Here is a 22,721-nt window from a genome sequence, read left to right on the forward strand (position 1 = left end):
CGCTCTCAAAAGCAAATTGGATCAGCTGAGAGATCACCATCTCCAGGACAACACTTGGACACCTAGCCTGTCCTTCCAAAACCGAAATTGAATTGAGACTGAATTGCCGAGCGGTCAATTTAGTTTTCATGTATACAGAAGGTCATGGTATGTTGCAGTAAGCATTGTGGTTGTTCTTTCTTAACGTATGTTCAGTGATGTTAGTGTAACTTCGAGGTAGAGTGTCCCAGTCGACTACTTGATAAACGTTTCAGGTTACAGTCTCGAATATGATCCGTTCTAAGAAGACCAGGAAGATAAGACTTGCTAACACACAAGTTGTTATTTGAGGTACTGGATATGTATATGAGATCACTTTGTATTCTATGAAAAAAGAAGAGAATTATTTGTTTTGCTCGGTCACAGTAAGGTCGAATTGGCACCATTTGTCCGCTCAATTCTACCACTTAAATACTCAATATATTTGAATGGATCACATTTAGTAAACAGAAGGCAATAAAATGATAACTTGAAGTCATATTAAAGCACATGATCCATCTATTTGCATAGCAATATTCACTGCTTTCTGAATTCACTGTTATCGGACCCGACTCACGTGCCTTGATATACGATAAGTTTAACCATTTGACAAATGGTTAATGGAATTGCCATATCTCAAAATCTTCTTTTAATGTTTAGTCGCTCTCTCGTTTCAGATGAAAATTAAAAGTGCAGCAGTCAAATCCTTTGTGTTTACTATCTTAGTACCATATAGTTCCCGTTATTTCGTTGAATTCACTCGATCGTTTTGTGACCGTGTTGAAATTCTTGTCAATACTGTTATTCATTCCGATTATATTCTGATTCACTGTAGTGTTATTTAGAATTAGTGTAGAATTAGGTCATGCAGGCTGTATGGCATGTTTTAATAGATTAATGTACGCAATTATCGAAATAGTGAGTTAACCTGTTAATAGAGGACATTTTGAAGTAATTGAGATTTAAGTTGCTCGGAAAATGTTTCGATCTGAGATTACAGACTTCCTAGTCCCATCTGTACCTTTCTGTAAAAAGATTCAGTAAATTCTTAGCACTGAACTTGCATCCTGAGCTGTCTATTTGACTACGAAACATCAACAGTGTGCTGACTTTAGTTTCTTTATGTGAGAATGGGATGTAAGTCCAAAAATAAAGCGCAAGTGCCTAGATTCGAATTATAAGCTGTTGTTCAGCTGCTCAACAACTGATGGGTTGTGCTCACTACAAAATCCTAAAATTCTGGGTTCGGTATTTTGTGCAATGTTGAGGAGCTCCAATTTGGACCAAAAGTCCACCCAGTAATTCTTAATTTTTATTGGTTTTTCATTGAGTATCAGTTTATAGTGAAAAAGTCCTCACTTATCAGAAGGGTGTTACTAAAGAACCTGTTTCGGTATGGGCACCCAGTCAGTATTACACCCCACACACAAATCAAGTGACTTGTGTGGCGCATATGTATTCGGTGCCCCCTTTGTACCAATACTCATATGTTCAAATAAATAAAATGCTTAAGATTGATTAATTAGCTCCTTAGTGTTTTTTCCATTTTTATATCCATTTACCTTTTGTCTCGACTATAGCTTCCACTTAATTTCAGGGCGTGACTAATTTATGGACGACCTTTGAACGAATCATAAGTGACCTTGAGAAATATTAGCCAATCAGCAAACAGTCAGTACAAAGTAAAAATGTGTTGTACAAAACCAAGGAACTAAAGTGGATACACTTCTTATACGTGGTTCAAAACCTTGTCAAAGTTAAAAAGAGATTTAAAGGTTCTAAAATCGTAATACATGCAGTAGAGGAAATCATCCATACGGCTACAAAATAGCCGGCCTCTGGAGCCGTGATAAAGTCTCAAAAACTCTTTCAGCCTCGACCACATAGCTTCAACATTGTTTATGTGCACTCCGGTTGTTGAGTGCACAAAATGCTACTTGTGGATAACGGCACGATGCACATAACCAAGCCTATGTAGGAGTCTGTACACTCTCCAAACATCAGTATATATTGTAGTACATAGCTGCAGCCAGTGTTACTGGTGCTTTTATTATCCAGTTCGCAATAATTGTCACAATTTGCCTTACTTCGGAATTATATATAGGGTTTTCATCACAAACTGACATCAGCTATAATGCCAGAAATTTATTTAGCCAAATGGATGAAAGGCTTTCGCGTTAAAATCCGAAATCTATTATCTTTTACCTGATTGATTCGTCCATAAATTAAAGTCGAACCGTTTTATTTGCTATAGCCGCTCAATTATCACGTTTTTTACAAAATTCCCTGTAAATCGATCATACGTTAGCATTAAGCACTGAAGTTGGCGCCGTAACCTTGAAAGCTCTAAAACGCCTCTGAATCGCTCGTCCATAAATTAGAGTCTCGCCAAATTCAGTAATCAAACGTTCCCATTGTAACTATCTTATAGAGATAAGTTTTGATTATTTGAACACAAGCACTGGTACAAGGGGGCGCCAAATATATGCGCCACACAATAAGTCCAGTAGTAGTTATGATTGATTTTTGTAAGGACTGTGATACTGTCAGGGTGCCCAAACAGAGGGAGGTGGTCTTCTTAGGAGGTCACTCCCCGAGCCTTTAACCCAAAGGTCTAATCCACAAGGCAGTGGAGCAACGTTAGGAGATGCAGCCCAATCGTAGCCAGTGACCAACAATAGGTTCATACGCCATTTGTTCCTTCAGGATACTGGAGCCCATGTGCACTATTGGTTTGGAATCAGGATTTTCCAACTCCTCTAGTTAGAGCTTCCATACCCAATAACCCGGTTAAAGCACTGGAGATTCGCTTTTCGTCCTCTCAATCTCGTAAATAACACCCCTCCCACAAGGAGGTAGTGAGCAGAACTCCCCTGGCAGTGGTTGTTTACGCGTGGTCATGTGAGAGCATTTCGAGAGGGAGAGCTGACTCTCCCCCACTCGGCCGTACCTTGTTTATTAAACATTGTTATAACATGCATATAAGCTGAAAAAGTAGGGACGATTGGAAAATATTTGACTTAAAATCAACACCTCAAATCACAAATCTCTAACTCCATCAGTAAGCGACCAAAAAGTATCAACTTCCCAAAATGCAATAAATCAAGTTTGCACGTTTTATCTGTACTCATTTTATATCATTGTTGTAGAAAACAACAAACTTAGTTCTAGTTTACTTATATATATGGTACCGCTGTGTTCTCAAAAATATATTGTTTATGTGGTTAGCTTGTCATTGCTCTATTGTCCTTTTTTACCCAAATATTCATCGACTGAGTTTGTAAAGCCTAGTTTTGTATCATTATAACTCATTAAACAAAACGTTCGGGTTTTCTTTAAGGCTATTGTCAATAGAAAGAAGACATATGCCATCATTCGTGCAATATACAATCATAGCCACTCTCCTGAAGACTTTGAACGTGAATTAGATTTTGTACTAAGTCGTAAAGTGTGTATGGTCATTATTGAACCAGAATCTCTCGGTGAAGTAACGTGGCGATGGATTCGTACGGGTAACTGGTTACATAAAACAGCTGTTATATCAGGTAAGATTTTTAGCATTTTACCATCATCGCCAATTATAGTTTCATTGTATATTTTTTACTGCATTCGAAATAATGAAGTGCCTTATTTACTGATAACCGTCTACAAAATATCTCACCCTGTTTCCCGAGTTATGTGTTCCGAAAGCTACTGTTCAAACTTTTATCATCATAGTACAAGATTACTTCGTAGGGATTCTCCCCACTCATTGCTGAATGGGAGATGACTGTATTGTGTACATCATATGCCTAGGATCTGTTTGTTTGCTAAACGGAATCGTGGTTCTGAACATTTCGTTGATGTTGCAGAGTCAAAAATGCCGCATTCATATTACTTACTTACTTACGCCTGCTACTCCCAATGGACCATAGGCCGCTGACCAGCATTCTCCAACCCACTCTATCCTGGGCCTTCTTTTCTAGTTCCTTCCAATTCTTGTTCATTTTTCTCATGTCTATCTCCATTTCTTGGCGTAACGTGTTCTTTGGTCTTCCTCTTTTCCTTTGACCTTCAGGATTCCATGTGAGGGCTTGTCTTGTGACGCAGTTGGGTGCTTTCCTCAATGTGTGTCCTATCCACTTCCAGCGCTTCTTCCTCCACTGGGATCTGGTTCGTTCTTTTCCACAGTTGGTCATTGCTAATAGTGTCCGGCCAACGGATCCGAAGTATTTTGCGTAGACAACTGTTCATAAAAACCTGTATCTTCTGGATGATGGCTTTCGTAGTTCTCCAGGTTTCTGCCCCATACGGTAGAACTGTCTTGACATTTGTATTGAAAATCCTGACCTTGGTGTTGGTTGACAGTTGCTTTGAGTTCCAGATGTTCCTCAGTTGTAAATATGCTGCTCTTGCTTTGCCGATCCGCGCCTTCACATCTGCATCAGATCCACCCTGTTCATCAATGATGCTGCCCAAATACGTAAAGGTTTTTACATCTTCCAAATCTTCTCCGTCAATTGTGATTGGATTGGTGCATTCTGTGTTGTATCGGAGAATCCTGCTTTTCCCTTTGTGTATATTGAGACCTATTGCTGCTGAGGCTGCTGCCACACTGTTTGTCTTCTCCTGCATCTGTTGTTGCGTTTGGGATAGAAGGGCCAGATCGTCTGCGAAGTCTAGATCATCCAACTGCATCTTAGATGTCCATTGTATCCCGCGCTTTCCTTCAGACGTTGACGTCTTCATGATCCAGTCGATCACCAGGAGAAAGAGAAAGGGTGAGAGTAAGCAACCTTGCCTAACACCGGTCTTCACTTTGAACGACTTTGTCAACTGTCCTCCATGCACGATTTTGCAGTGTAATCCATCATATGAGTTCTGTATGATATTGACTATCTTCTGAGGCACGCCGTAGTGTCGAAGAAGTTTCCATAGTGTTGTTCTGTCCACGCTATCAAATGCCTTTTCGTAGTCAATGAAGTTGATGTAGAGTGATGAATTCCATTCAATTGATTATTCCACAATGATCCGTAGAGTTGTGATTTGGTCTGTACACGATCTATCCTTACGGAATCCTGCCTGTTGGTCACGAAGTTGGGCGTCTACGCAGTCCTTCATCCTGTTTAACAATACCCTGTTGAAGACTTTTCCCGGTATTGAGAGAAGAGTGATGCCCCTGTAGTTATCACACTTGCTGAGATCGCCTTTCTTCGGTATTTTGACCAGAAGTCCTTCTTTCCAGTCTGTTGGTACTTGTTCCTCATCCCAAATCTTATTGAAGAGAATGTGGAGTATCCTTGCAGTTGCCGCTACGTCTGCTTTTAGTGCCTCTGCTGGGATGTTGTCCGGTCCTGCTGCTTTGCCACTCTTGATTTGTCTGATGGCCATGCTGATTTCTTCAATTGTTGGTGGGCCAACATTGATTGGGAGGTCCGTGGGTGCTGCTTCGATGTTGGGTGGGTTCAGTGGAGCTGGTCGATTCAACAGTTCTTTGAAGTGTTCTACCCACCTGTTTTGTTGCTCTTCAATGTTGATGATTACCTCGCCTTCCTTGCTTTTCACTGGTCGTTCTGGTTTGCGGCGATTTCCAGAGAGTTTCTTTGTCGTGTCATACAATTGTCTCATGTTCCCTTCTCTTGCAGCCTTTTCCGCCGTCGTTGCTAAATCTTCCACATATTTACGTTTGTCGGTTCTGATGCTCCTCTTCACTTGTTTGTTTATTTCCGTGTATTCAGCTTGTGCCTTGGCTTTTTCTGCTCTTGTTCGGCTGGTATTGATCGCTGCCTTCTTGTTCTTCCTTTCTAGAATCTTATCCAGTGTATCAACAGTGATCCATTCCTTGTGGTGGTGCTTCTTGTGACCCAGGACCTCATGACATGTTGAAGTGATTGCCTCTTTGATCCCCTTCCAGTTGCTCTCCGCAGTAGTTCCTTCTCCATTGAGTAGATCATGAAAGGCCTGGAACTTATTGCTGAGGACTATCTTGAATTCGTTGAGTTTGTTAGTATCCTGAAGAAAGGCCGTATTGAACTTTTGTGATACTGTCTGCCCCGTTGTCCAGTGCTTCTTGAGTTTCAATTTCATCTTGGCGACCAGTAAGTGATGATCTGATGCTATATCAGCTCCTCTCTTGGTTCTCACGTCCTCTATAGTCCTCCTGAACGTTTTGTTGATGCAAATATGGTCGATTTGGTTTTGTGTAGAGTGATCCGGTGAAGTCCATGTGGTTTTGTGTATGCGTTTATGTGGGAATATGGTGCCGCCTATGACCAGCTTATTGAAAGCACATAGATTTACAAATCTCTCACCATTTTCGTTTCTTTCTCCCAGTCCGTGTCGTCCCATGATGTCTTCATATCCAGTGTTGTCCGTTCCAACCTTGGCGTTGAAATCTCCCATCAGAATGGTCAGGTCCTTTGTTGGGCACTTCTCGACTATTGACTGCAGCCTATTGTAGAATTGATCTTTAGCGTCTTCATTGTAGTCGTTGGTAGGCGCATAGCATTGGATGATGTTCATTGAAATGCCCTCTTTCTTTGTTTTAAACGAGGCTTTGATGATCCTTGGTCCATGAGATTCCCATCCTATAAGTGCATTTTGCGCTTGTTTGGACAGCATCAATGCAACTCCTTGTGTATGTGGTGCATTTTCTTCTTCATGGCCGGAGTATAACAGGAACTCTCCTGTAGTTAGTCGTTGTTGTCCAACTTGTGTCCAATGTGTTTCACTGATCCCAAGTACCTCTAGGTTGTATCTTCTCATTTCTGGAAGGCTCTTCCGGTGTCCCACATTGTACGAACATTCCATGTACCTAAATAAATGGTCGCTCTGGTTGTCAGAAGGGGCATCGGCCTCATAACTTCCGAAGGGATTCGGCTTTCATCATGAGGCGTCATAATTCTTCTAAATGAAGATCTTCTGACTCCCAGGGCAGAGTTTAAAAGGTTTGAATAATTTTTTCTGGTTAGCGTTTTTTTAGCGAGTAAGTTTTCTACGGGATGGGGACGCTAACCTCATGCCCAACCCTCCTTTATCCGGGCTTGGGACCGGCAGTAGCCCCCGGAGGGACTCCAGGCGGAGTTCGCATTCATATTAGTAAGGTTAAAATAATATCCAGTTCTATAATTCGTTAATTATACCCAAGTGACAGTGTAGCACAAATTATCCATAAACAACGTGAGATCTAGTAAAAATGTCTGATTGTCTAAATTCCCACAATTTACATCAGCGTAGAGAGTCATTCATGAACAACGTCGAAGCTGGGGCACTTGTGCTTCTTTAAAAGTTTTCACACCACATCAGTACAACGGCATCAAATTATCAAGATAAATAATGGGGTAGTAGATGTGGTAACAGTTCTTGCGATAATAGGAAATATTAATTGCAGAATATACAATTCTATAAGGAAATACTAATTCGTGGGGTAGTAAAAAATTTAAGACAATTCGCAAACTTAGTATCTGAAGAAACAGAAAGAAAAATTACTAATTTGAGTAACATATGAGGGTAAGTAACATCAACTTCATTGGGAGTCTAAATATTAAAAATTTAACTCAGTAAGAATAAATGTGGTCAAGAGTGAAATATAGAATATGATACAAAACTCAAGGTTTACAAGGTAAAGAATAAATGTAGATACTATTGTCTGGCAGCCTTAACTATTATACTGTTCTACTTAATTTGCATTAATTCACCCATTATTTCAGATACCTTCTGAGTATTCAATTGAAACACAGTGAAGTATTCACTTTTCATTGTCAGCCAAATCCAATGCTTGCTAGGGATACCCATACACGAGTAAATGGCACATAACGATGAATAAAGTTTAGTGGCCAGTAACATGTGCTCATTTGTTAGATAATCTTAACATTCCTATGGGGTTATAGCTCAGTTGTAATTGATTTCGAATTGCCAAACTGCCTGTCTAAACCTTTCTTCGTATCCTTCATTTTGGGTGCCCCGTTGGTATCTACATTCTTCATATAGCAGCTATGACCTAAAGATTAATATTTGTACTTATTTACGGATTCTAAAATGCGAATAAATATTGTTAATGTTTTTACCAAACATATATAGCCGTGCGTAGTTTCATTCCATACTCTTATAAATGTAAATATGAATTTTTATTTTCCAAAAACGGCCATCATTTTTTAACTCACTGGTGATGAGTGTTGATTTGTCAATTATTTTGACACATGTAAGTTAAAAAAGATCGATCGTAACGGATTTATTTGTAGGAGTATTTAGAATAAATGTGTACTGACTTTTGTTAATATATAATACTGATGACCAAAAACTGAATATGTTTCGTTTTAAATTTGCTTGTCGTTTTCACAGGAATAACTGCTGTAACTACAGCTGGCATTGGTTTGATGTGGAATTCTACATTTTCTAAAGTATACTTTCCGTTAGACCTCGGTATTCGTTTGTTTCCTACTGTTCGAACAAGTGGTGCCTTGATTACAATCACACCAAGTGTTATACGATTTATTACAACTACATTGAGTGCAATTAGTGCCTCTGCTGCAGGATTATACGCATTGTTTTGGCAATGGGATCCATGCTGTAAGTATCAAGTTGCACCATCGCTAGCATCTCTGCCAGTTGGAACAGCTTCCTTTGTAACAAGTAGTAGTCATGTATTGACGAATTCACATCCAGATGATAATTCGCCAGGCAGCGGAATGAGCAACGGTGAAAGCCCCAGTGGTTCTTCGGAAATGAGCAATGGAAAGCGTACTCGAGCTATCATTGCAGAGAATCATTCCAATTCAAATAGTCCTCCATTACGTCCAGTGGTTTTAGTTCATCGAGATGATGGAAGACGAAAAATACTGCATAATGCCGTCTCTCTGACCTCTACTCTAGTCGCTTGTTATATTCTTTTTAGATGGTCTAGACATTCAAATATGATTGTTAGTAACCCTTAATTTTATTGTATCTTTCTCCATCGTAGTCTGTCTGTTTTCTTATGTGTAATAAACAAACTAACCTCTTTCTCCCGACATGTAGAGAACAATTTCTTCCTTTTAGATTATTTTTTTTCCTAAAATCTGCGTTACAGTATCCTATAGTTTCATAATATTTTTAACTGTCGTGTACTATAAGTATTTTAGCAAGCATTTTTACAGTCCATATATTTATTTTTTTGCCCTTGTATCCATGTTAGTATGGATTTAATTAGATCACTTTTTCGTTGTTATAAAAAATTACTATTAGTACCGGTCTCTTATTATTTCTATAGTGAGAATCACTTATTGCGCTTTTTTATTAGTAAAAGGCTCACATGCCAATTAAATTGTAAATGTATTATCTTCATAACAACTCTCCACATAACAAAATTGAATCTTTCTTGTGTTTCTTAGTTTTTATGAACTACTTGAAAGATTTTCAGTTTTATGCTTACATTTCAATGTTCGGCCACCAAATATCGTGGTTTTTCTGGCTGTATCGATTTAAAGCACTATGTAAGTAGATTGTTTGTAAATGTTGCAATCACAAATTTGATAACAGTTCGGTCCTTATAGCGTACGCTTAATGATTTGTACAAAAATATTAGTACTAACAAAGAACGACAGGGTTTGCAGACAATATTATCAATTTATTGTGTTCTCTTCAGTTACATTTATGACAGTAAATTGAATTATTAACATTTTCGGAAATTCAGATACGAATCATTCAATAAATTGTCTGGGAAAAAGAGGTAGAACGCTATTTGAAGGTGAAAAATAACTCTGAAGGAGGATTTTTTATCAACTGTGATGTTTTTGAAATATTCGGATAGATGGTTCCATTATGCCTTGTAATCGGATTTCTAAAAACAGGTTGGTAAGAAAAATGACAGATATTTCAAAATAAGTTCACTGAACTGAAATCGTAGTTAAGAGAGGAAAGGACTTGTATTGTTTACTGCTATTATTGGAGAAACTAAAGTTTAACAACTATCGTTTCTAAATCGCTAATAACTTCAGTGAATATAGTAGAATTTTTCTCGCTACTGATAGTTTTGAATACTTATTATATGGATCGTATATGATGGATGGTACCATATCGAGCTATGATACCATTTGGTCCAATGTGAGAAAGGTTCTTTAAATACGCTAATTGATGCCTCGATATTCCTTCTCTTGTACTTTTCTCTCTCTCTCTCTCTCTCTCTCTCTCTATATATATATATATATATATATATATATATATATATATATATGCATTAGATGAGTTATATATTTTCCTATCTTTATTATTATTATGTTTGTTGACGTGGAGATATACTCACATTCTAGTTAGGCCAGTCACGTGTCCTTAATCCAGGTTGTGCTGACGTCCTGTCGAATAAACACTGGGAGAGTATATAGTGTAGATATTTATCTAAACTAAATTAACGTACCATTTGTGTGGGAGAAAACCGGACGTTGTATATATATATATATATATATATATATATATATATATATATATATATATATAACTATCGGTGATGGTTGCGTTATTTCTCAAAGTCTCAGCTCCGTACAGTAGAACTGTCTTGACGTTCGTATTGTAGATTCTGATTTTGATATTGGTTGACACTTGTTTTGGGTTCCATATGTTCTTCAGCTGTAGGAACGTTGCCCTTGATTTGCCAATCTTTATCTTTACGTCTGCATCGGATCCTCCTTGTTCGTCGATGATGCTGCCCAGGTAAGTGGAGCTTTCCACATGTTCCATAGTTTATCTATCAATTATGATTGGGTTGGTGCTCTCTATGTTACATTTGAGGATCTTGCTTTTTCCTTTGTATATGTCAAGGACTACTGATGCAGAGGCTTCTGCTACACTGGTTGTCTTGACCTGCATTTGTTGGTGTGTATGGGATCGAAGGGTCAGGTCATCTGTGAAGTCCATATCGTCTAGTTGCATCCAAGCTGTCCATTGTATATGTCTGTGTGAGATTACCGTGATCGATAAAGATGTCGAAGATTCTAGCAGAATATCATGAATTCATTTTATTTCGTAGGTTATCGTCAGCTGCTTACAACCTGTGATATTTAAAAATCATAATTACATAATGAGTTTAAATTGCTAACTGAATATTGTAAATATATACCTAATGTGAAAGAATATTCTACAACATTAATTGTGACAACAGTTCAAAAGTGGGTTAGAAACAATCGATTACATAATGAATAACATTGAGGGAATGTAGTGAGTAGAGTTCAGTTGAAAGATTATTAATTTGAAAGATAGTTGAAAAAATAAAATAGAGTCAATGATGTAATAAATGCAAAAGAAAAAGAAAATAAAATTTCATGGTGCAGTGAAGGAATATTTATCACCAGGCCGATGTACCTGCCAAAGCAGCTACATCGGCCGAACTGAAAGGAGAGCATATCTTAGATTCTTTGAACATGTTCCAAAAAGTCTTAGAACAAGGGAAAGAAAGACCAAACATCTTGATACAGGACATCAGGTAGATACCTTACAATCCTTTAGGGTGATTAGTAAGCAGCCAAACTCCAGTCTTCTGAAGTTTGCTGAAGCCATTGCCATCAGGCGTCAAAAACCTGACCTATGTATTCAAAAGGAGACGGTGGTTAATCTTTCCTTGCCCTGGTGACAAATATTCCTTCACTGCACCATGAAATTTTATTTTCTTTTTCTTTTGCATTTATTACATCATTGACTCTATTTTATTTTTTCAACTATCTTTCAAATTAATAATCTTTCAACTGAACTCTACTCACTACATTCCCTCAATGTTATTCATTATGTAATCGATTGTTTCTAACCCACTTTTGAACTGTTGTCACAATTAATGTTGTAGAATATTCTTTCACATTAGGTATATATTTACAATATTCAGTTAGCAATTTAAACTCATTATGTAATTATGATTTTTAAATATCACAGGTTGTAAGCAGCTGACGATAACCTACGAAATAAAATGAATTCATGATATTCTGCTAGAATCTTTGTTCTTGCTCTTTTCAAAATGATAAAGGGAACTATGTGTATGAAAAGATGTCGAAGGTGGATAGGGTCTAAACAGGTATCCAGAAACTAGACATATATGATCAATATATTTAGGCATCTTAGACTAACTATTAAGTTTAGCTTTGAAAGAGGATGCGTCTACAATTTGTATACTGTTCAGGTCATTTATGTGTTTATTAGTTGTAAGTTTGATGGTATATAAAGTCATATCAAATAATTTAAATATTTCTCACACACGATTATAATAAATTTCTTATGTATGATGGCGAAGTATATTCATACAATTTACAATTAAATGTTTTACTTCTGGAATACTAATAGTGTACACAATCCAACAATTCTGCAACCGGAACTCATCTCTATTGCATATATTCTTGGGAAATCCTTCATTTGGAAATCAATTTAATTCATGATTTTATTTTAAGCATATACAATTAATAATCTTTGTGGTTAATCAAGTCAATGAATTTATAAAAATAACCAATACATCATCTTCATGTATTTATTTTGCTAAAAGTACTAATTGATTAATTCGACAAATTATGATCTTTAATGTTGATCAGTTCAAATTATTTTCGTATTGTTCATTAATTAAATGTAGAATCCTATTTTATGGAATCTGAATTAACATAATAAAAGGAAATTAATTTTAAATTAACCTAATAATTTAGGTTACGCATATTTAGTTATAATCCCTTACTTCCAATAATGAAATTAGAAATGTTCTAAATTCAATTAACCCTTTTCCTCACTAATAGAAGTTCAAGATTGTTAGCTATTAAAAATTAATAAATCTAGTTTAATTCATGTTAAGCATTCTTGTTGCGGAAAGCATAAACCTTATTTCTAAAATTAACATAATACATCTAGTTAATATAGTTTATTATGGACAACAGATACTCATTATGGATTGTAAATATACTGCTTTGTATTTATCACTTATGTTGTATGAGAACTATCGATATTATTTGATTACCCATCTTTATGTCTAGTGTGAACTTTATAACAAGAAATTTTGAACAAGTCGATATAAAGTCAGACTGTTCAAGATGTACTACAGAGATAATATTACCAAAACAAAGATGTTTTCTAAGATTCTATAGTCTAGAGATTTCGTTTATGTACTACTATTGGCTTCTTAATTTATTAGAAGATACATTTTAATCATAAATAAATGTGAGTTATTACTATTTTGATGAAAGATATATTTTAAACATAATGAAAATATTCACATGAAACCATATTCAAAGGATTGTGATACAGTGAAATCACAAACAATGGTAATGGAGTGACTCACACTACATTCACTTCAATTCCCTATGACTAAGCTTTTAAGCGACTTGTATGTAAATATAGGCGTGAACGTGATTTCATTAATCAACAGTAAATATTTCTTTAAATAAGCTATACAGATAAGTAAATTTTAGCAGTAAAAATATTTAGCTTTAACAAAAACCAGTTTCTACTGAATATCAAAGACGTATTATAATTCTGTAATTTAGTAAATTCCACTTTAAATAGTGAATTCAAGTCATATCCTTAATGAGGATAATGACATTTACTAATGTATGTATCACTAAAAACTGTCTACTACTTTAAAATAAGACTTGAACAGCATTCTCATTTTTAATACGGGCTAGTACTTGTGTTTTTCTTAATTTAAAAGAATAAGGTCTAGTCCACTGAGGTTATATTAGTTTAATGAAGAGGTAATATTCTCAATTATGACATTAAGAGGTAAATAATACGATGTTACAGACTCAAACCAGGGACTCGATGTTAACAAGCTTTTCAGAATACTAGATCTTGGATCTATTTATTTATTTAAAATACATAGGTGCTGGTGCAACTGGGCCCCAAAATAAATATGCATCACACAAATAAGAAAACAGAATCATAAAAAGACAAAGAGAGGTGAGAAAGTATAACCAAAATAAATGGAAGAGAGCGGTATATAACAGGATAGATAATTTATTTACAAAATACAACCAGGAATAATTCTTTCAGTAAGACAAGTTCTCACTCCTATAAACCGTCATTGGCTTGTGCTCCGAGCCATACCTTATAACATCTAGAATCACTGAGTCGCATCTACTTTATGACTTAAACTAGAGTCCCAATTGACTGACAGACGGCAAAGCTGTACAGCTTCCTTTTATACCAAGGTGTCATATCATAAACTGACCACTTCTCAGCTTTTTCCACAAAGTTCGAAAGGACAAAATAACGAGATGGTCAGTTTATGAAATGGCCCTACATATTTATCTTTATAGAGGATTGAATTCATGAAACGTTCAGGAGTCGGGAAGCAAAGCAAAGATTTCTTTCAACCCTATAATTATACGTCTTGAGGAGATCACCAAAAAGGACTGAAAACATCTCAAGCGAAAATAATTTATTCAAGGTAAGCCTTGGACTGTAAAAATACCACTTAATGCTATACTGCAACATCACTAAACTCTACATTTTCACACCTTCCATTACGCTTATTGTTTGATATTCATCAATCTGAATTTGTCCTAACCAAAGTTACTTGCAAACCATGTTTATCCAGATAACGTAAAATTAGACATTTTTCACAAGGATTACATAGCAATTTATATCTATTTGGTCAAGCTCGTAAACGGTTGTGTAGTGTAGACTAATTTCCAGAATAGAAACTATTATCATTATCATTAGAGTTATTAGAATCCCTTACTGTACCATACATTTACTACCTAATATGGTGATTGTGACTCGATCATATTAAAACCGTCTGTCTTCTGCAACTAAATTCGATACCGGGTGTAATCATCACGAGTCCCATAGTCATAACCAAACTATGAATAACTAATATTTGACTCCTCTTTCTCAAGTCTGACTGATAGGGTTAATACAGTTTTAAATAAACCATTTTGTTGGGACTGTGAACCACTGAATGAAAAGTTTGAAGTTAACGTGCTCTCCTCACGAGATTTGATGACAATACAAACAAGTCCTATGTTGTGGAGAGATAGTTACCAAGTCCTGACTGGTTATTACTATTTGTCTAGTTAATCAGTCTGTAGGATTAATTCTGAGCTATTCTCTAGACCGTCGAATACAGAGTCTTGGTTTGACCAAAGTCAGAACAAACAAGCTATTTGGCTAGATAAACTTTATCTGTTTCTAAAACAAATTAACATCGCTAGTGTACAAACAAACTGTACGGTCTATCAATACAGGGAAAAAACACAAATAACATACTGAACAGTAGCCAGAGGATAGGAAAAATGAATCAACAAGTAAAATTTTGTTTTACAATGGACATCAAACTGTGATTGGTTAATAAAGAGATACAGTAGTACAAGGTCAAAGGGAGTTAATGTGGTGGTGGGCGTTTCCCTTTATTATTGGTGAGTTCGTCTATCGATCACATTTTACACAGTCTATAATGTAAATATACAAAATGAATAATCTCTAAAATACCTCCTACACTGATCTTACTCAATGTTATTTTATGTACTTTACCTTGTTTTACGAAGTCAGCGTGATTATGTATTTGCGTGAGAAATCAATTGCTTTACATTGAATAGTAATCTATAAAAAGTATCACGTAACAAAGTGTCACATCGAAATTTTTATCAAGGTTTAATCAAGTAGTAAAAGACAAGATATAAAGCGATAGATTGTGATATTTTGGTACATCAGCCAACCTAGTAGTTTGATTGCACAAAGAATAGGTGTAGCATCACGGAAACAGCTAGATCATATTGTCTGTTCTGTTTATTTGGTAAACATATGATCACTTACAACTTCGATTGAATGAGATAATGTAAAAACCATGTAATATTCAGATTCACACTCTCTAAAATCTCTGGAATGTTGACAGTTTGAACATCCTCTTAAAAAATAAGCCTCAATTCATCAAGGAGAAAAACTATAACTGCAAAAAGCCCTAAGATTGAACTTTAAATAATTCCGTTTCCCAAGTAAAAATGGTTCAAGGCTTATCAAAAATATGTAATCGAACACCCAAATTATCAAATATATATATACATAGTTCACTTGTTAACTGTTTACTAAACAAGTTGTCCAATCATGTTAACAGTGTTGAAAGTGAGGCTTGGTGTTGTGTGACGAGTCATTCGGTACAAAAAGTGGAAAGCTTAAAAAAGTAATTCTGGTTTCCGATATCTACAAAATAATACTAAGAACAAAACGGACTAACATTTCGTCACATAAAACAAGCGAGCTTGTCTGAAGGAATACACTGAATTTAGTAGCAGCAGCAAAAATCAAGAAAGCAGGGCGGATTTTAAAAATTCAGCTCCAACACTTAGAGCATTATATAAATTGAGGAATTTTAACGCACTAAAACAATAAATTATGCAGCTATACCAAAAAAAAACAGCGTAAAAATGCAGAACGAGACAAACCAACCATCGTTGCTTATAAAGATGGCGGCAGTGATAATTCCCGCTTCATTCTGATTGGTCGCCAAGTAGACTATCAAAATTACGAACCGGAACTGAGTTTAATTCGTCATAGAAACTGTGGAAATAACAGTTGTATGTCTGTATATTTAAATGTGATGTGAGAAAAAATCATTGAACATATGTCGCCTCAGGGATTGTGATGGAATTCAACAATCTGATAGGATGTATGTATCAGACATGCCATTGGATGCATAAAATGAGAATAAATAAAAAAGTGAGTATAAATTTACTATTGTACAGTTTAGAAAATAGATTCACTGAAAAGAGAAATCTTCACTGAACCATTTTTTTCTTATTTCGAATAAATGTAAGTTTGTGTTGTTGAGTTAGCCAAGCTAATTGTCCATCGTATTTTCAGACCAACTAATTGATTGGACCAAGTGAAATTAATCATTGTTGTTCATATAATACGAGCCAGAAATCAAATGTTAAATGGTCAGGCTTGTTTATTAATTATTAGTCGCCATATAACTAATTGTACACCACCTCGCCTATTCATACTGCTTGGATTTGTCCATATGAGTGGGGCTTCAATTTTTTATATAAATCAAAAATGTTTGGGGGATTCGTTTGCCATTGAAATAAATTGTTCGTCTAGACTGTTAAATGTAAAGCTATATGTTACTTGTGTTTTGATGATTTAGGTATATGCTTCTTACCTTCACATTCATCTGCAGTGATGTTTCACCTACATATGCGCACTACAACCACTACATTTGATCCAATATACACAATTTCGTTGTTCCTCTTTTGATATTCAGTTTATGACTTTCACTAGTTCAGAGTATTGTTTGTTTGGAAGAATACTGCTATATTGTGATAGTTCAGGATCTTTATGATTTCTTCCGAAGTTACTCTGGATATAGGATCACTACCGTATTAATCCATTCTTTCGGTTTTTCTTTTCTCTTATTTTTTCAAAACACGAATATTTTATTTAATAAATTCTCTTCAGCTTCTGCAATTAAATATCCAAGTTAATAATCCAAAAAGTGGCCAGAGTTAAAGCAAAGTACATCGTTTCAAGTTATATCAAGTGAATTTAGGATTGTTAAATAAAATAAAATTGTTAATAAGTATCATTACCAAGGTTTAACTTGATAATTTTGAATAAATTGAGCATTGGATTAGTTCTAATCTGGTTATTTATTCTCTGAAGAAGTGGCTTACACTAAGTCACGAAACGTCAGAAAATCTAATTTTTCTACTCATTGGGATATTACAAATATATTATTTATTCATAAAATTGTTAATGTTAAGATGACTGGTATGCAATGTTGAATCAGCTTATATGTTAAGTGAAATTATGAGATCCATGATCAGAATAAATCTTAATCTGATAGGGTGAAGGAAATAATGCTGTAATTATAAATTAGATCAACTGTTTAGTGGAAGGCCATAGAGTGTAAAAATTCATATGAAATTGGTAATAACTAATAGAATGGGGTGAGAGAGTAGATTAATTACTTATTCGGGAAATTAGTAGTGATTTTAAACCAATAGTAATAATAATACAAAGATATGTGAAGAGATAACAAAAACAGATTTATTTGACCAAGAAAGTCTGGAATTATTTTGATCAAATTAGGTTATTCATTAGTTAATGTTAATGTTGATTAATTGGTGCCGAGTTAGGCCAAGGTAAGAGAATCAATTGAAGATACTACTTATGTACACATAGATCCGGTTTATTAATCCGGATGGCTACTGCTTCTACCGTTTGAAGGACTTTGAGTCTGACAGGCTTCAGCAAAAAATCATTGGTCTGAGAAAGACTAGCTCATAATGGCACTATGACCAGTTTGCACTAAATAAGACGATATCAGGCCGTTAACTTTCCACACTTGTCCTTTGCTTAGTCACGCTGGGAGGTGTTCGCAAGCACGAAAATATGAATTCATAGAACTTTAACCAATATAACTTGCTCCACTGTACCATACAAAACGCGGTGGTCATTCAAGGTAATTCTTCTTCTAGCATCGATGTCACCATTGGGTGCGTAGGAAAAGCTAGTCGTAGTTCTCCAACGTTGAGTGTTTATTAGGTTGTTCTACTTAGGCTGTGGATTATTATTTCACCAGCTACATCCCCTCTGAATTGTAGACGCACGAACATGGATTTCTTAATCACTATTTTATTTCTTCTATTCTAATCTACGTTATCATATGTTCGTTTATAAACTTTCCAGCATGTCTTTTTCATTTTCATTCTTAATTATTCTTCTTACCAAGTCCTTAAGATTATTATTCATCATCAAATTGGACATAACCAAATTCAACTCAGTTTGCCTTTCATTCCGTTGGGTAACGAGTTGCTAATCTCTATTGATGATAATCTTAGTAACGATGACGTTTATAGAAGGGATAAGTGTTGATTTGTAATCTATGTATTTCCTAGAATACGTTGGCTTTTGGAATATAATAATTACTAAACAGTCAGTATGTTTCCTTTCAACCAAACAGTCGAGAAAAGCTAGTTCGTAGTCAGAGGATTCGATCCTTTTAGTAAACTTGATTATATTAGATATACTGTTGCTGTTTTAAAGAAGTTCATCTAATTTATGTTATCTACACACCTCAACCAAATTTTCGGTGAATGGGGACACTTTGAGATCACAGTTGTTTCCAATGAATGAATAAATTAGTTCATCAAACAATCAAAAACCGGATCAGTAACTAAGCACTGCTTTTTCTAGTAACAACCGCGTATTTATAATAAATAGATTCTATCTCGCATTCACCAATTAATGATTCTCAAAGTTAACCAACAGTTTGTATAAATTCACCCCAAACATTTTATGCTTCTTTAAAAAGCATCAATGAGACCAATTGAAAGTTTGGAATAGTGATTGGGTATCTAAAATTTTGAACGAATAAATTTACGAGATTTCTTCATGAAAGATCAGTAAATTACAAGATTAAGTGAATTTGCCTGTACAGTTATTTTAAGAATAATAAAATAGTTGTAATGGTTGAACGGAGATTTTGGAGGGAATGAGAGAAAAATAACGTATCACTGGTTGAGTTGGAAACTACCTATCTGTATTTCTGGAAAAGACTATCATTCTGTTTTAGTGAAGCCTAAGGTGTATAACTTATAAGGATAATATAAGGTGTATAAATTAGGATCTATTTGAACATTCCTTAATTAATCATCAACTCATCCTCATAAAAGTTTAATGAAAATGTTTTCATTATTATGAGGAAGGCTACATCATATGAATAGGCAGTTAAACTCCCAACCTAAGATAGGATTAATGAATTTATTATTAAATAACACGATTGAACTAAATTAAATCAAGTTTACAATCCATCACAATTCCAGTCCATGTATCAAACCTTTAGATCACTCTGATCCCAGTTCATCAGTCAGAAGATAACTTAGTTATTTCACTCCGATTTATGACATAACAGTAAAGTCATATAAATACTTTAAACAGTCAAATATATCAAATGAAAGTCTGTCAATTAATTTTGTGTTAATAATGAAACGAGATCTTTTCAACGAAATCATTTACTTAAGCTGTACATTCGTATATATAGTTATATGGGAAATATATGTCTATAGGAGGATAGAAAAGATTGCATCATAAAATGGATTCAAGACTAAATAACAAATGAGGTTACGTAATCAATCTTTTCTATCCTCGTATAAAAATATATTTTCCATATAACTATATATACGAATATACAGCTTAAGTAAATGATTTTGTCGAAAAGAAAATTTTCTTCTCTGAATTTTCTTTTTTTATTCAATGAAACAAGAACTTTTGATTGAATTAAAAAATAAATTCAGATTTATACAAAATAGTTTATAAAGATAAAACAGTAAATAGTTACTCTTTAACGATCTAATCTCTACAAAATAAATATAAATGTTAGGCTAAAAGGTTCAACATAGGTAATACATACCCTTGTGACTTCCATCATCATTCCGACTCGAGCGACACATCCACCATTGTCGTCAGCGAGTTACTATCTCACAACTGAACCGGTTGAACTCCACTGGTCACTGCTCCTCCTTAGAACTCCGGGATATACCTCTTGAAGCTAGTCACTAGTGAGCATATGTTGATTCATATCAGAAAGGTTCTGTGGAGATAAGTTAAAGGTATACTTTTTTTGGTTTTTACAGTTAACGATATCTACTTGGTGATGGATTCGATAAATATTATTTTAATGAAACAATATGAGTAACTGATCTTTCGAAATATAGCCAATAAGTATTTCTGTATTTTAAAAATGTTTTACTTACGATATTCTCTCGTTATTATCATCTTTCATAACACTATCATTCTTTCGTATGATGTACTTTTTACTTTTGTCATCAATAAATAACGAAAGAACTAAATATTACTTAATATTCAGACCCTTTGATTGTATCACTCACTCAATAGTTGGATAATATCATGAAATACAATTACAAAGGAAATAGTGAAAAAACTTTTGTATAATGTATTGTTTTAGAATGAATATTTTCAATATTGAATTCCATATGATTTGATGATGAAACAAAGGTATATACTGTTAATATTAACATTAATTTATAAACTTTAGTGCTCTAAATAATTTCAATGTATAGTCTAAATCACTTGATCTACTTTAGTATTAAAATTTATTCACATTATTTTCGTTGAAGACTGAAAAATTTGAATATTTACCTTAGCATTGTAATAATTGTTTACTATATTTTAAAATTTATAATCTTCATACGTAGATTAAAGAGAAGTTATCAATTCTTAAACACCATAACATGATATGAATAATAAGTTTCATAAGTGGGTAAGAACTAATGATAGGGAGTGAAGTAGTTGAGTGTGTCGACCACTTCACTTATCTTGGGAGTCTCATCAGCTCTTGTGGTCTGGTGGGTGATAAAATCTCAGCACGGATACAAAAGGCTTGACAAGCTTTTGACAACTTGCGTCATTTTTGGCGTCGGCGACCAACCAAAGGACGGGTTTACTGCGCAGCAATTCGTTCCATCCTACTTTATGTCTGTGAAACATGGCCTGTAAGAGTAGAGGATATTCGTAGGTTACTAATGTCCGATCATAGGTGTCATCGAAAAATTGCTCATATATCATGGGACAACCGAGTAAGTAATACAGTTGTTAGGAAACGGGTATTAGGTAAGGATGGAAAATCAATTGATGCACTAGTGAAACCTCATCAGTTGAGATGACTAGGACACGTATTACGTATGCCCAACCACCAACTGACCCGACGTGCGATGTTTTATGATGTAGGAGTAGGTTGGAAGAAAGCCAGGGGCGACCAGACCAAAACATGGCACAAATCCATGAAGTCACTGACCAGTGGGCTGAGCCATGTTGGTAGGTGTAGACTACCTGGTTGAGATTCGCGAGACGATAGCAACTGATGATTAGAGACCTAGAATGACATGGTTCAAAATCGTTTGCAATGGTGTGAGCAGGTGCATCCACTCTTTGAGTTCTCCCAAATTCTGATCTTCTGAATTCGTCATGTCCGTTTTTTCTCCTTCAAAACTAATTTCACTGGATTATATTCCCTGAATAACATCTTCAAACACTAATGTTTCCGATTACTGATTACACTTTTACTACCTCTACCACTATGGGATTTGAATCGACAATTGTAACTGTGTGATATATGGTATGGCAACTGGAATCGATGTACGTACGTAAGAAGTTCTACGTTGTTGCTGACTGACTTACTGAAGAAGTATCGTAACATACTTTCCTCATTTCAGTTTAAAGTTAAACGGTACATAGGGATATATTTCTCAAGCCCTGCCATTCAAAATATTTTCTTTTTTAATCTGACATGTTCAGATGCGTGACATTGACTTTTTACCAACAGACAGCTGACGATAACAACTGTTTTTTAAAATGTTGTTAGTGAAAATTACATCCCAATATGAGGCAACAACCCACCAAATGAAGGAAAAAAATATGCGAAGGCACTAAATATTGCATGTAATGTCGACTACTACGTTAAGCCTACATAACTTATTCGAGCTTCTGAAGAGGCCAATTATTGACTTATCAACCCTGACTGTTTTTAAATGAGCGTATTTGTGTGTACATCTTATCCCACTCATCATATGTCTGTAACTTAGTTGTAACTATCAATATATTGGTTAACGGTTCGTCAAACGGAGTTGGTTCACACACCTTCTTCACTGTGTGTCATCTTGCTTCGCTCTCTTCTCTTCGCTTCATTCCTTTGATTATCTGTTCAAATCAATGAGTGTACAAAATATACGCATTCAAAATTCTTGTATTTGGCTTATTTAATTTCGTTATTC

The 22,721-nt window shown here is 35.1% G+C and overlaps 2 protein-coding genes across 3 annotated transcripts in view; one reads left to right on the top strand and one right to left on the bottom strand.

Moving 5' to 3' along the window:
- On the top strand, positions 1-10,680 carry TMEM11_1 (Transmembrane protein 11, mitochondrial). 2 transcript variants are annotated; one of them, XM_051211617.1, is made up of 4 exons: positions 1-147; positions 3,359-3,563; positions 8,338-9,467; positions 10,597-10,680. In XM_051211617.1, exons 1-3 carry the CDS (start codon positions 145-147, stop codon positions 8,928-8,930), a joined length of 801 nt encoding a protein of 266 aa, XP_051071701.1. In that variant the 5' UTR covers positions 1-144; the 3' UTR covers positions 8,931-9,467; positions 10,597-10,680. The 2 variants fall into 2 exon arrangements, with proteins under 2 accessions (XP_051071701.1, XP_051071700.1); XM_051211618.1 differs by lacking the exon at positions 10,597-10,680 and having other exon boundaries at positions 1-1,316.
- The window catches only part of MED10 (Mediator of RNA polymerase II transcription subunit 10), a 26,007-nt gene continuing 12,942 nt past the window's right edge, over positions 9,657-22,721 (bottom strand). The window contains exons 3-5 of the mRNA XM_051211619.1: positions 20,342-20,521; positions 12,209-16,584; positions 9,657-9,814 (exon numbers count right to left, since the gene is read on the bottom strand). The gene's annotated coding sequence lies outside the window, so the exon portion shown is untranslated. The remainder of the gene's footprint in view (positions 9,815-12,208; positions 16,585-20,341; positions 20,522-22,721) is intronic.

The sequence above is a fragment of the Schistosoma haematobium genome, chromosome ZW, assembly GCF_000699445.3.
Source record: "Schistosoma haematobium chromosome ZW, whole genome shotgun sequence".
Taxonomy (NCBI): domain Eukaryota; kingdom Metazoa; phylum Platyhelminthes; class Trematoda; order Strigeidida; family Schistosomatidae; genus Schistosoma; species Schistosoma haematobium.